Raw genomic sequence first — 15,846 nt, forward strand, 5'->3', positions numbered from 1 at the left:
AGATTTAACCCTTATCAGGACACACCGCCTCTAGACCCTGATACTTGATCATTCGAAGTGCTACATACTAGATTCAAGGCATTTCAACAATCCAAATAGAGCACACGAGCATGAATCACACTTGCTTTTATCAAGGTAGAGAAGATGACAAGGCTAGCCAAATAGAACACGAACGGGACTCATTAAATTTTTCGTATAGAATATAAGGATCTCACCTACAGAGTTAAGTCTAGACCATGACTCTAATACCTCAATACCTCTTGATAAGAAATAACAAAAACCTTCACCTATCTGTACAATAGTATGATATTATCTACTTTTAAGTATAATCCGTCATGGCTTTGCTTTCGGTATCACCCAAAAAAATTTATACCAATGAAGATAATGGTCTTAGTTATATATCTATAATCATTTCCTTCTTTAATCAAGGTAAAACTTTGTTTCCACTCCTAACATTAATATCCTTTGGTTCAATCACACAGAAGAAAGAAACAAGAGAAATGGAACTTAAATCTTTGATTAACCTAGCCACAACTGTTACCCCTAAACCCAAATTTGAACATTATAGCATGCCATCCAGGTATTGTTCAAATCATGACCAAAAAGCAAATGATTAGAAGAACACTCCAGTTTGAGTTTGTGAATCGAATGAATTAGCAGATCAGAACAAGTGCAAATGTGTCAGGCTAGGGAATTAATTGACTATGTATAGCACTGTGGAGTGGAGGGTATGATTTAAGTGGATCGGGAAAGTTGAAAGGTGTCTAGTTCCCAAGAGACAGGGGCATGGAAATGATACTAAATTTACATTGTAATGTGTTATTAAGTGATTAAATTAATGGAGTTTGGCAGCCACATTGAAATTGAAGGTTTTTTCACGTGCTAATGGCGACCTTTGCGGCTGTTTCAAACTTTATATTTATCACTTTTTGGGAGGTGGGTTCAATTCATTGCAGCAACTTTTATTTTCTCTACTTTTTTTACAATATGGGGAATGATTTTCTTGTTTTGCTAACTTTCAGAAGATGGACAATCTAACAATTCTGCCAAACTCAATTACTTTTGTATCCTTCACCTTTTCTTATTTCATAATATTTTGGCCGCCTTTTCAATCTATTATATTATTAATAGGACATTAGTATTGTTAATTTGTTATGTTATGACTTATGTAATGTAAGAAAGATGCTTATGCCTGGCCGTTCATTGGATGGAATGTAACATAGGTCTTGTTGGGTGGGCCAAGCCCAACCCGTTATCAAATGAACTTTTTGCTTGGGCCTGGGCTCGACCCATGGTATTCATATCGACACAAAAACCCAACCGCCCATTCTGGCTTGTCTGCTTATTATCTATAACTAACCCTTTTCAAAAAGGTCAAAAACTTTTCAATTTTATAAAATTTTATTTTAACCAATAGTCTCTTAGTTGTAAAAAACAATGGTAGAGACGGAGAAAATGGCTAAACAATAAATTGTGGGTTGTGTAGTTTGGGTGATGTGGCGCTATATAACTTTTCAATTTCAGAAAATTTTATTTTAACCATACACCTATTTAGTTCATCATTAATAGAATAATGACATACATTCTAGCGTCAATCCATGCATAATTTAATAAGTAAGATATTAATTACTATTTTAAAAAATGATGGATTTTTCACTCTATAATCATTGAACTTAATTAGAAAAAATAAACCTGGAATGCTTTAACTAATTTGGAAGAAAAATTAAAATTAGTATAATACACATGTCAGGTAGTTTTTTTTTAATTAATATTTTGTTTTTAATTAGAGTATACTTTAAGTGGCTAAAATCCACATTCAACATTTTATTATTAAAGAAATTTCTAACATTTTCTAATTTCTATTACATGAGAGGCTTAATTAATTTGCCATAAATGTGATATTTAATGTATAAAGAACAAATTTATAACTTGTAGATATAAAAGTCAATAACAAAAGAATGATGTGGACAGTGTCATGGTCAACTTGATGATGTGTATCGCCAGGTGTCACTTTTGTTGGTGGCGAATACACAGAACATCGTGGAGATAGAGTGCGTTACCAATTGCCACGTTTGTTCCCATTTCCATTCCGTTCAAAATTCCCTCCGCCTCTTTTCCTTTCCCAATCTTCTCTCGTTTCGCTTCTCCGGCTTCCGCGCTTCAATTGTCCCCAAAATCTAGGTACCGGTTGTCTTCTTCACTCTCAAAACCATGAATATTTTCAGGTTCGCCGGCGATATGACACACTTGATCAGTATTTTAGTCCTTCTCCTCAAAATATACGCTACCAAATCCTGCTCGGGTAATTATCACCTCCCCTTTCTTTTTCATTTTTCCTCTGTTTGTTTCTGGCTTTAAGGAAGTGGAAAGTGATACAAAGAAATGGGAAACAACAGTGTGGGTCTCCATATGTTCTTTTAGTTTTTGTGTCTCAATGGTGGATCCCACTGTAATAGAATTGGAAAATGGGGTCCTGATATCGACGTCTTGAACCAGAGCTTTAATCAGTTCAGCTTCCAGATAGGTGTTATAATTGGTCAATTGAATTTTAATGAACTTTTTGTTAAACTTTTTGTGCTGAAGATTGGACGGACGATTAGGGCTTTTGGTTCTTTTTGTGCTGATGATTGATAGCATTATTCCCCCTTAGTTTTCGGGATAGTTGGGTTAAAGATTGATTCTTTACCGAGTTGATTTTCGTGAGCCGGATATAGATGGTTTAAAGACCCTTCATCAGCACTTTTGCTTAATTGGAACATGAACGTGGAACTGATTTTTAAAATTCATATTTTGAAGGAATTTCACTCAAGACTCAGGAGCTGTATGCCCTTGTTTTTCTCACCCGGTATTTGGATCTGTTCACGGACTTCATATCTGTCTATAATACTGTGATGAAGATGATTTTTATAGCGAGCTCTCTGGCAATTGTTTGGTGTATGCGGGTGCATCCAATCGTGAGGCGGTCATATGATAAAGACCTGGACACTTTTCGTTATTATTTTCTTGTTGCTGGATGTTTCATTCTCGCCCTTTTAGTGAATGAAAAGTTTGGGTTTCAAGAGGTGAGACATTTTTAATATAAATGATTTTAGTTCGCATTTAATGGTTTGAGGGGAGGCATTGTGTTAATATACATAGTTATCTATTCAGTAGGTTGTATATATGATGAGTCTAATGAGTTCATATTTTCCAGATTTCATCCCCATTAGGCTATTTGCATGTGAAATTAAAACCAGGGCGATAATTTATCCACTTAACTGTAAAAGTTCACAACATTGGTTTCGTGAAAGCCTGCACAAGCACTAGAACACTACTGTAAACCCTCCAGGACAAAGAACCTTGAGCAGTTTACTATCGCTATGCATTGTGTTAGACCACCGGTAATTCATACATACCAAAGGAGGGGCAGAAAAGGGAATTCCCCTAATATTTTACCTGTAGAGGAAGTGAGACGTGAGAATTAGTTGGGGGGGACCACTGTTTTACCATATAAGGAATGTTGGGATTGAGTAGAGGGGCATCTTTTCGGGTAAAACGCAGAGTGAGGCTTTTAGAGGAGAGTCCCAACCCTCTCGAATGGGCTGTTTGCTTCTTTCTTTTCCTGCAAGTATTTCCATTATTGTTTCTCTGATTAGGGTCAATTGTTGTTGTTTCTCAGTCTTGTAATCAGACTTCTTCCTGTTCTTGAGATCAATAAACGATTGGTGGTACTTTATTTTGGATATTTTGGCTTGTCGTTGTGTATTTCTAAGTGCAGGGAAGCGGGTACCTAACAACTTTTTGATCTCTTCCTTTTGAGTGTGCCCATTTGTTATTCATCGCCAATGACGAGGCAGACTTCAAGGAAGTAGAAATAGCGGATGGCGAAGACGTTCCAGAGTTGAATACATTCAAGATAGTGGAAGAGGTGAAGATTTCATCGAGGTCGATGCTAGGGTTCTCCAAGAGAGGAACGATAAAATTAAAAGGGATGATCGAAGGAAGGGAAGTCATAGTTCTTATTGATTGTGGGGCCACACATAACTTTATCCATCAGCGACTCGTATCGGAGATGAACCTACTTCTATCGGAGACCACCAAGTACGGAGTGGTTATAGGCAACAGAGTGGTAATTAAAGGAAATGGAATTTGTAAAGCCGTGGTGCTAAATTTGCCCGAACTGGTGGTAACAACCAACTTCCTCCCAATCAATCCGGGAAGGATGGATGTGGTGCTCAGGATGCAGTGACGGTTCACAACAGGGTTCATTGGAGTACATTGGCCGTCCCTAACGATGTCGTTCGCGGTGAACAAGAAACATGCAACTCTCTGGGGGGATCCATCGCTCACTAAAACTGAAGTAACACTGAAGGCTTTGTCCAAGATATGGGAAGAAGACGACAAAGGATTTTTTTATCGAGTTTCAGAACACGGAAATTGAAGGGGATGCAGGGAATGAACAAGGGATTAATGGCGGAAATGTTGAGGTTCTTTCAGTGATGATCCAAGCGCTCTTGGAAAAGAGTGAAGACATATTCGGAACACCGAATGTCCTTCCCTCAAAGCGTGCGGTCAACCACAAGATTGTGATCAGGGAAGGGCAAGCACTGGTGAACGTTAGGTCGTATAAGTATGGGCACACTTAAAAGGAAGAGATCGAAAAGTTGGTTGACGAAATGCTGCAAGCAGAAATCATAAGGCCTAGTTGTAGCCCCTATTCAAGCCCAGTCTTCCTAATATGAAAGAAAGACGAAAGTTGGAGATTCTGCGTCGATTACTGAAAATTGAATCAAGTGACCGTAGCTGATAAGTTTCCAATTCCGGTTATTGAAGAACTGTTAGATGAATTACACAACTCTGCAGTATATTTCAAATTGAACTTAGGATCCAGGTACCACCAGATTAGGATGAGAGGGAGACATAGAGAAGATGACATTTCGCACCCACGAAGGGCATTACGAATTCCTAGTCATGCCCTTTGGATTATTGACCAACGCCCCAACAACATTTCAATCGTTAATGAATCAGATATTCTGGCCATTTCTTCGTCATTTTGTTTTGGTATTCTTTGATGACATTTTGGTTTACAGCCCTAACATCACTACCCACGAAATGCACTTAGCAATCGTCTTCAATGTTTTGAGGGATAACCACTTGTTTGCTAATAAGAAGAAGTGCATGTTCTGCCAATACTGTATACAATTCTTGGGGCATTGGATACCCCAGCGCAGAGTGGAGGCAGACAACGAGAAAATTAAAGTGATGCTACAATGGCCTCAACCTAGGAATGTGTCTGAATTGAGGGGATTCTTGGGATTGATTGGGTACAACAGGCGATTCGTTAAGGGATATGGGATGACAACAACACCATTGACTAAGTTGCTACAGAAAAATTCGTTTAAATGGGACAAGGCAACCTCTAAGGCATTCGAAGAGTTGAAAACAACCATGACTACGATCCTAGTGTTAGCATTGCCAGACTTTTCCCAACCATTCGTGATTGAAACAGACGCTTCAGGGTTTGGATTGGGAGCGGTTCTATCACAAAACTACAGACCCATTGCTTTCTTCAGTCAACAATTATCATGACGAGCATAGGGGAAGTCGATGTATGAGAGGGAGTTGATGGTAGTTGTGTCGTTTGTATAGAAATGGAGACATTATTTATTGGGGAACAAGTTCACGGTGATTTTTGACCAGAAGGCATTAAAATTTCTGATAGAGCAACGGGAAGTGCAACCTCAGTTTTAACGTTGGTTAACTAAACTTATGGGTCATGATTTCGACATCCTATATCAACCTAAGATGCAAAACAAAGTGAAAGATGCCTTATCTCATTTACCCCTAGCTGCCGAGTTCTTAGTGTTATGTACCCTAGCCTTGGTGGATGTGGAAATAGCCTTGAAAGAAGTCGAAGGGGATGAGGAATTGCAACGGATTATAGCAGGGTTGAAGGACGATTTGGAGGGCAACCCCAAGTATCAACTAAAACATGGGAAATTGTTGTACAAGGGAAGGTTAGTACTCTCTAAGTCCTCATCATTAATTCCAGCGCTACTACATACATTTCGTGACTCGGTTTTGGGAGGACATTCCGGGTTCCTTCGTACATATAAGCGTATGTCTGGTGAGTTATTTTGGGCCAGGAATGAAGTCAGATGTTAAGAAGTATGTGGAACAATGTGAAATCTGTCAATGGAATAAGACCGAGGCTCTAACTCCAGCCCGGGTGTTACAGCCATTGTCCATTCCTTATCAAATTTGGGATGATTTAACAATGGATTTTGTTGAAGGGTTGCCGAAGTCAGGGGGTTACAACGCCATCATGGTGGTCATGGATCACTTGAGTAAATACGCTCACTTCATATGTTTAAAGCACCCCTTCACCAAAGAGGTAGCAGAGTTGTTTGTTCATGAGGTGGTGTGCCACCATGGAGTCCCGAAGACCATAATCACTAATCGAGATAAGATTTTCCTCGGTAATTTTTGGAAGGAGCTATTTACAATGATGGAGACAGTACCGAAGAGAAGCATCACATTCCACCCCCAAATGGATGGGCAAATGGAAAGGGTTAACTGTTGTCTTGAAACGTACTTGCGTTGATTCTGCAATGAACAACCAACCAAATGGAGCACTTGGATACCTTGGGCTGAGCTATGTTATAACACGACCTTCCATGCATCTATCAAAACAACCCCTTACCAGTCAGTATTTGGGCGTGCTCCCCCACCTCTCATATCTTATGGGGAGAAGAAGACATCAAATGATCTGGTTGAACAGAAGTTAATGGCAAGGGATACAACCTGGAAGAACACTTGGTAATAGCCCAAAACTGGATGAAAAAGCAAGTGGACTTAAAGAGACGGGACTTAGTATTTGAAATTGGAGATGAGGTGTCTTGAAACTACGACCTTACAGGCAACATTCTCTGGTGAGAAAGAGGTGTGAGAAACTTTCTCCTCGCTTCTATGGGCCCTACAAAGTATTGGAACGAATTGGGGAAGTAGCATACAAGTTAGAATTACCAGACGAAGCCAGTATCTGTAACGTTTTTCATGTGTCACGGCTGAAAAAGAAGTTGGGAAAAAAAAGCACATGTGCAACACCATCCCCCGGTATTGACAGAAGAGTTTGAACTCCAAATTGTACCTGAAGCCATACTTGGGGTGCGTTGGAATGGAGAATTAACAACAAATGAATGGCTGGTGAAGTGGAAAAATCTTCCCAAGAGAGACCACTTGGGAGCCGGTCTATCAAATGAATGAACAATTTCCCACGCTCCACCTTGAGAACAAGGTGCATCTCGAGGAGGGGGGTACTGTCAGACCACCGGTAATCCATACATACCAAAGGAGGGGCAGAAAAGGGAATTCCCCTAACATTTTACCTATAGAGGAAGTGGGATGTGAGAATTAGTTAGGGGAGGGGACCACTGTTTTACCATATAAGGAATGTTGGGATTGAGTAGAGGGGCATCTTTTCGGGTAAAAAGCAGAGTGAGGCTTTTAGAGTTCCAGCCCTCTCAAATTGGCTGGTTGCATCTTTCTTTTCGTGCAAGTATTTCCATCATCATTTCTCTGAATAGGGTCAACTGCTGTTGTTTCTCAGTCTTGTAATCAGACTTCTTCCTGTTCTTGAGATCAATAAACGACTCGTGGTACTTTGTTTTGGATATTTTGTCTTGTTGTTGGGTATTTCTGAGTGCAGGGGAGGCGGGTACCTAACAAATTGTTTACCCCAGTGGAATAAGGATTACGTCTTAACTATTTTCATGGAACATCAGTTTTGAAACTAAAATTTGCATCCTTTAATGAACAACTAAAATTTGCTAATGTAGTTTTATCACTCCCTATTACCCCTTTCTGTTGATTGACGGGATACATCTTGCAATGTTACCGTCATAGTCATGCTGACTTCACTTTTGTTAGTACTTGTTAGGAATGGCTATAATTTTTCATTACTTTATAAGTAATCCACATTGTTACTCTGATCCACCCTGTTTGGTGTTTCCTATGTTCATTCTGTACGAGCAACAATATGACTCAATAGAAAAATGATATTGCTGAACTTTTTTTGCTCCAGATCTTTTGGGCATTTTCAATCTACTTGGAGGCCGTAGCAATTCTTCCTCAATTAGTCTTATTGCAACGAAGTGGAAATGTTGACAATTTAACTGGCCATTATGTCTTCTTTCTTGGGTTTGTATATTTCCTTTATGGCTGGTGGATCTTAATGGAAGAATTACTTTCTTGCTTTATAACCTCATCATCTTTAAAAGAATATGATCACTCATTCTTTTTCTGTTTCTGCTATTCATGTTAGACGTAGTCATCTCCTTTACAGCTAATGACCAATTTGCAAAACAATAAATTTTCTAACTGACATGTATGAATGGGCTTTTAGTTTCACATGGTCAAGGATTTTTGTGAATTGCTGTCCAGAAACTATTAATATTTTTTGGATGCCTGAGCATGATGATGCTTATTATTATTATTATTATTGTTGTTATTGTTATAGGAACGATGATGCTTATTTTGACTGGTTTATGAAAAATCCTTCATGTTCAATGTCATTGGACTAAGCAGCCATGCACTATGTATTCAATATATTCTTTAAGAAAATTTGTATATGTTTGATATGAATCTATGACTGTTGGCGGCCTTTTTGTCATGGGGAAGGCTTCAACAACTAGTTTGTACATGAAATTTGTTCTACCAACAGTATAGAAGTCACAGATACCATTCTTGTTGATTTTCTTGGGAAGAAGTTCTTACTGTAGCTAAGATCCTAGCTTCTTCTGGGTGTGCCCTCTCAAAATTATTTTGTAAAAATAGTTCTTCTGATTGGAACTAAAATTATTCTGCAGAGCTTATCGTGCACTCTACATCCTCAACTGGATCTACCGATACTTCACAGACATACACTTCAATCGGTGGATAGGTAAGATTCGTGTTGGTCTTGGCTTGGTCACACAAACTCTTGGTCGTTATCTTTAAATGTCTTACATGGTGTTTTGTTCTTGTAGCTTGCATTGCTGGCCTGGTTCAGACGGCTTTATATGCTGATTTTTTTTACTACTACTACATTAGGTGATTAAATCAAATTCCTATGCGGGCTATTGTTTTAGTTTTGCTCTACACTGCTGTATCATATAGAGTGATGTTTTTTTTTTTTTAATCTAACTTTTGCAGCTGGAAAAACAACGCGAAGCTTCAGTTGCCAGCTTGATTAAATCTAGAATCAGTGTATGATGTTATGGAGCTTGAGATCCAGTTATGTTTTTACATCATGGTAGGTAAATATGGCTTGGGAGTGGGGATAGAAGTAGAACACCTAACTTCAATCATCACAAGTTCCTTCATTTCCGGGTAGAGAACCTCAGGTGGGTTCTTGATGCATACTGAAATTTCATAGGGACTTTTTGATTAACCCTGTTCATAGTTAATTATAGTTTCCAAGGTTAGGTTGCTCTTCTTCATTGCTAACTTGTAAAGATATCCTTGGGAGGACTGACATCAAGATTATATAAGCTGATGCAGGAGTCCATTCTGTAGTTCCTACGTTCATTGTCAAGGCGTAGGAAACCACTTTCACTTTGAGAGAACAAATTTGAAGTTCATTTTCACTGCAACTACTAATAGATATCAATGGCAGTATGGTTTTTAGTTTTCCAGTATTTCTATTAAATACAACACGACTTTTTGGTATCCTCCATCGTTATTGTTGTGATCAAATTGGAAGCTGAGTACTCATTTGGCAAATGTTGTCTTCTTGTTTCTTGTGAAATTTTCTGTTAAATTTTAGGTTATCGATCTGATTTTTTTTTTTCTTAAATGAATATGTGGATTACAATTACAGAAGAAAATGGTAGAGATCCTAAAGAATTACTCAATTCAGTGAACAATTAAATAAAAACAGTGAAGGATATTATTGAATGCTTTTTGGACCATTCCACAAATATGAAGTTAATTATTGACTACTTTTTGGTAGTGTTGCACGATGTATAAGGGTTGGCTGAAACTATGTAAAACACATTGATGTATTTTACAGTATAGCAGAGCTACGAAACTTTTATTTTATTTATTTTTTCCCCTCCCCTTTAGTTGCTGTACACAACCCGTCACTAATGTTATTCAAAAAGCCATTGATGGTTTCTGAGTTTTTTGTTTTCTACTTTGTTTGTGCTTCACAGTGTAAGTATCATCAGACAACTCTCTACTTTAACCTGCAGCCACCGCTTGTCAAAGGAAAAGAAGAATCAATATGTCTGATCTGAAGATAAGGCTGGTTCAGGTGTACAAAGGAAAAACAAATTATAAACGAATCAAAGTCATATTGTATTATGTTGAAAAGAAAGTTTCTGTAAAAGATAACTTTGAATTTTGTAATGGTTGGGTGTATGGTATAATATAAGGGATTAGTCGAATTGAAATGACGAGCATACATATTAAAGAGTGCTATTAAAAAGGAATTTGAATTTCTTTCTTGTGGAGAAGTGAAGGCTATGAATTGAGTCTTTTGAGGTGAGTTTGTGAAGGCCCACTGACCAGTGGTTAAAGCAAAGTGCAGAAGCACTTGGGATAGGATTAGGCCTACCAAAGTGCTTTGCCAATCCCCAAAAGCTTCACCATTCTTCTCAATTCTTGATTGCAAGTGTGAATCCTTTTCAAAATTTCAACCCCAGGCTTGGCTTGCCTGCCCAGGCTTCCACTTTCACATCTCTTGTCATTTTAGTCTTATTCCACTACTTTTTGGACAATAGTACTGTTAGTTATGTGTATGACCCCTTTTTTTGTTTTTAATCTCAATTCAAAGATCTACCTTATGATTTTCAAGGAGATGTTTGGCATCCCATTTTTCGTTTTATAAATTCAAAATGTGAATAATTTGAAAGAAGTAAATAAATTTTATATATATATTTATACTTTTTCATGTTATAAATTTATTTCATTTTTTTCAAAATTAAAATGGCTTTACTATAGATCATATAATATTGTAAAAGAAACAAAAATTATAATATAAAACACGTTCATGTATTAGTTAGGCTAAATTGTAAATTTAGTTTTAAATTTTTAGGTAATTTAGCCTATAAATTTTTAGGTATGTACTCATTCGGTCTCTAAACTTTAAAAAGTATTCAATAAGTTATAGAATCTTCCATTTTTTTTTTCAAATAAACTTCTAATAACTTTTGATTTTTTTTTTTGTAGGTTCATAAATTTTCAATTTTGTATCTAATGAGTTCTTGATATATTTAATTTTCTCTTTAAAAAAATAATTGATAATTAATCTATTGGAAATAAATAGGATTTTATGTCCAAAGAAAATCTAAATTTTAGTTTTATGTTTAGTAGACAAGCGAATTTTTCTAAAATTATTGAATAGGTTAAAGATCTATTAGATACAAAAGTTAAAAGTTTAGAATCTATTGGACATAAAATTGGAAATTTAAAGATTTACTAGATTTAAAGTTCTAAAACTTAATTTACATAAAATTTAAAATTTAAGAATCTATTAGGTTTTTTTTGTAAGTTCAAAATTTATTAGACACAAAATTAACTGTTTATAGGCCTATTAGACATTAGTCCATATTTTCTTTTTATATTTATATTAGTTTTCATTCAAACTACCAAAAAAATTACAGTAATGTTAGCTGTGGAGAAATGAAAATTGAAGAACGAGAAATTTTGGACATTTGTAATTTTGGACATCTATTATTTCGGATATTTAAATATTACGTTTATCTACCTTCCCAAAAAACAAACGCCCCTTAATTTTTCATTCGAACTACCAAAAAAAAATGAACAGCAATGTTAGCCATAGAGAGATGAAAAACAAGAATTAGTGGACACTTGTGCACTCATATTATATATTAAAAGTATTGACGACAGTACATTTTGCAAAATTTTAATCATCGTGAATTTTGTTTTCTATTTTTCTAATGTTTTCTCTTTCTTTAAACATTTCTCTGTCGTTCACTTTGTCATTTATCATTGTCATTTGTTAACAACTACAATTTTGGAATTGAGAGAAAAAAGGGGTTCATATTCATTGACTAAAGAAGAAAAACCACAAAAGATAAACAGGGAAAGGCCAAAATGAACCCAATATTAAAACTTTTTGCTTCTTGTGTCTGCATGTGAATATAAATTGATGTCACCAATCGATTGAAGCATGCTTAGTGCCTCCATTATAATCATTTAAATGATCCTATATACATATATATATCAAAGAAAAGTGACAGTATATTGCATGCCAGAAAAGAAAATAGGAGAAGCAAAATAAAATGTTTGTTTACAATTGGAGGACAAAGAATTCAACCATCAATTTTTTAAATGTAGGCATGTTGAGATTAAGGATTAGGAGTAATCAAACATTGATACATTTGATTATAGAAATATATTAGAAGGAAATTTGTGGGAGAATGTATGATTGATGGTTAAGAGAAGAAGCAAACATTGTGGTGTCCGCCATTGGAAGTTAGCTGAGTTTACTGCACTAATTTTGTCTCATTTGTGTCGGAAATATGGAGCAGCGAGGACCCATTTGGCCATTGAGACAACCCTCTTAATGAAGACTCCTCATTTTTTTTTTTTTTTTTACTTTGCATATTAATTCCCCCTCCTTCACTCCACTACCTTTTTTACTTAAACCAAAATTTCTTCCCCAAAATGGTCACTATTGTGATCATTTTACTCTTGTGAGTTTGTGACCATTGAAAAGAAAAACAGAACAAAGAACATTCTATCAGCTATCTGATCGTTTTTTAAGATAAATTAAATGTTGCTTTTGTATTTTTATAGGACCCAAATGAAGACGTTGCAAAAGGGAACCGAAAGAAGGATGGTGACAAGAATACAGCTTTCCTTCATTCTTAAATCTTTTCTTTTTGCTGCACCAATGGTTTCATTCTCACTCATCACATGACAAAAATAACTATTTTTGAGTATGGCTCTATGCCTTCGTCTTTTTTTGGCTCTACATATTCTCAAGTCAAGTGTATTAAAGAGTTGTAATTATTGAGATAGACAATACATAATAGATAGGACTACAGTCTCAGACTCTCAGATATGTGTAAGCTTAGAAGATTTGTGCATGAAGATTAGAAAAGAGAGAAACCTGTAATGGCAATGATTAAAACTGGGTTTAGTGTAGGGTCCATGATTTGATCGCAGCCAAACCTAATCAATCACCTTACAAACGTAGACTTCACAAATATTTGTAATAATATCATACCTCCAGGCTGAGGCTGATGGAGCCACCAAAATATTCTTAAAACCATATTATTAAATTGAGCTTGAAGAACATCCTTTCTTCCATTTGAAGCAGAACCATTTCATTATCCATGGCAAATCAGAGTATTATTAAGTTGTTGAAGACTCATGGGGTTTTCTAGCTGTACTTATCCTCAGTAACTGCATTACATTCTTTCTTGACAGTGTGGCTATGGCAATGGCTGTGGCTGTGGCTGTGACTATGGCTATGCCTTCCTTTTCCTTTTCTTTTCTTCCCACCTGTGCTTTAAATATTCGCTTTTTTAGACCTGGACCTCCATTTCCGGCATTAATCTAAGATACAGTCAAAGTTCCTGCTTTTGCTTTTTGCAAAGAAAATTCTACTCTTTTAATCACTTTTTTCTTCCTTTAGCCCTTTTTACTACTTCCTCTGTTTTCCTTCGCCAATCACCAATTCTTCCACTTCCATTCTCCATTGGAACAATCTCTCTCTTTTGAGTTCAATATAACTCTGTTTTGAGTGTGTGCGTGTGTTCTTTTTTCTTTTTTCTTATGGAAACAATCAAACCCAAATCATCTATGAAGAGCAAGACGAGATTTGCCAGAACATTTCAGAAGGTAATCAACCTCAGGAATGCAACTCGGATTGCGTCCAGTAATGGAATCTGCGTTCTGGTTTCTCACAACAAATTCAAGGAAGATTCGACTATTCATGGAGGAAAATCCCAAATCTTTGAGAGAAATGAAGAAGATGTCAAAGCTCGAAACAGGGCAGTCATGGAAGCTCTGGTTGCGAAGCTTTTTGCGAGCGTTACTTCAATCAAAGCAGCTTACGCTGAGCTTCAAATGGCACAGAGTCCTTACAACAGCGACGCAATTCAAGCTGCAGACCAGGCGGTGGTAGATGAATTGAAGGTCATTTCAGAGTTGAAACGAAGCTTCATAAAGAAAGAACTCGATCTCTCACCCCAAGTGACGTTGATGCTTTCAGAGATTCAAGAACAGCAAAGTTTGATGAAAACATATGAAATAACGATTAAGAAATTGCAGGCTGAATCGGAGCAGAAAGATACCGGCATTATCTCGTTGAAGAAAAAGCTCGGCGAATCAATTTCGTTCAACAAATCGTTGGAGAAGAAGCTGAATGCAAGTGGTTCCTTGTCCATGTTTGATAATCTTCAATTTCCTCTACTGAATCCAACCCATTTTGCCCAATTCCTGCATTATACCCTAAGATCCATCAGAAATTTCGTGAAATTGATGATCTGCGAAATGGAATCAGCAAGCTGGGACCTGAACGCGGCCGTCCAATGCATCGTCGATTCCGACACCAAATTCCCAGAGCCAACCCATCGCAGCTTCGCTTTCGAATCGTTCGTCTGCAAAACCATGTTCGAGGGTTTTACAGCCGACGCAAATTTCTTACTCCAAAACGATTCCATTTCCCACGATAAGCAGCAAAACCACCATATGTTCGAAAAATTCAAGAAGCTCAAACCAGTAAACCCTAAAATCTTCATATCTCAAAACCCTAACTCCACATTCGCTAAATTCACCCGCGCCAAGTACCTCCAACTCGTCCACGCGAAAATGGAGTGCTCTCTCTTCGGAAATCTAAACCAGCGAAAAATCATGAGCTCCGGTGGCGTTCCCGACACGACGTTCTTCGCCGCCTTCGCCGAGATGTCGAAGCGCGTTTGGCTTCTACGGTGTTTGGCATTTTCACTTCACAACGACGTTACGATCTTCCAAGTAAGGAAGAACAGCAGATTCTCAGAAGTTTACATGCAATGCGTTACCGAAGAGACCTTGTTTTCTCCGGCGGATATGAACGACTCCGCCGTAGGATCCGGGTCGGAGCCCCGAGTCCGTTTCACCGTAGTTCCGGGTTTCAAGATTGGAGAGACGGTGGTCCAGAGTCGGGTTTATTTATCGCCGCCGAGTCGCTAAAGTCCAATGCGGGCCGGAACTCGGAACAAATGTGATTGATTGTTCGGCAATTCTCAGCCGTTGGATGCTAAGCTTCCATGACCGCTAGATCAAAATTGATGGAAGAGATTACTCAGCGTACTGTAAACTATTTTAAATTTTTTCAATGAATTGTATAAATATCTGTATTATATACAGTCACACTTATGCTATAATATATATTTGAGCTACTATTCAAACTAAAATAATATGCTTTAAATGATTTTTTTCATTAAAAAAAAAGAGAGAGAGAATTCTCATTAAAAAAAATATTTAATCTTCACTTTACGGAAAAAAACGAAAATCATTTTTCTTCATCAGCTTGAGTTCTACTTTTAAAAAAAGAGGTCTTAATTAAATTTAGGTTGGTTATGACTAGAAATTAAATTGAAACACTTTAATTGAAAAATTAAGGCCATAGAATATGAAAATTATAACATTTATGTGTAGTTTGTAGGCATGCATAATGATATTATTGAGAAAAAAATGATTTTTAAGTTGAAGCTTGGGCACAAAGATTTGTGGTGTAAAGGTGGAATGGACAATGCTTGCCAAGTTGAATGGATATAAATATAATGCAAATAATTTTGAACCAAACACTATCATGGCATCTTCCTTTTCTTCTTTTTCTTTTGAATTAAGTGTTGGCAAAAATGATGACCC

The 15,846-nt window shown here is 36.9% G+C and overlaps 2 protein-coding genes across 3 annotated transcripts; both read left to right on the plus strand.

Annotated features, from left to right (window-relative positions):
* Window positions 1-2,054: 2,054 nt before the first annotated feature.
* LOC120081546 (ER lumen protein-retaining receptor A) lies at window positions 2,055-10,423 on the plus strand. Of its 2 annotated transcripts, XR_005482878.1 has the most exons (7): window positions 2,055-2,302; window positions 2,797-3,062; window positions 8,063-8,178; window positions 8,847-8,920; window positions 9,006-9,069; window positions 9,172-9,362; window positions 10,173-10,423. XR_005482878.1 is itself a non-coding variant. In XM_039036525.1 (6 exons), the coding sequence occupies exons 1-6, from the start codon at window positions 2,212-2,214 to the stop codon at window positions 9,206-9,208; spliced, it is 648 nt and encodes a 215-aa protein (XP_038892453.1). In that variant the 5' UTR covers window positions 2,055-2,211; the 3' UTR covers window positions 9,209-9,766. The 2 variants fall into 2 exon arrangements, 1 of the variants encoding a protein (XP_038892453.1); XM_039036525.1 differs by lacking the exon at window positions 10,173-10,423 and having other exon boundaries at window positions 9,172-9,766.
* A 2,391-nt stretch (window positions 10,424-12,814) lies between these two features.
* On the plus strand, window positions 12,815-15,376 carry LOC120081971 (protein GRAVITROPIC IN THE LIGHT 1). Its single transcript, XM_039037157.1, has one exon. The coding sequence runs from the start codon at window positions 13,768-13,770 to the stop codon at window positions 15,163-15,165; it is 1,398 nt and encodes a 465-aa protein (XP_038893085.1). The 5' UTR covers window positions 12,815-13,767; the 3' UTR covers window positions 15,166-15,376.
* The last annotated feature ends 470 nt before the right edge of the window (window positions 15,377-15,846 follow it).

Source organism: Benincasa hispida, chromosome 7 (genome assembly GCF_009727055.1).
Source record: "Benincasa hispida cultivar B227 chromosome 7, ASM972705v1, whole genome shotgun sequence".
In the NCBI taxonomy this organism is placed as follows: domain Eukaryota; kingdom Viridiplantae; phylum Streptophyta; class Magnoliopsida; order Cucurbitales; family Cucurbitaceae; genus Benincasa; species Benincasa hispida.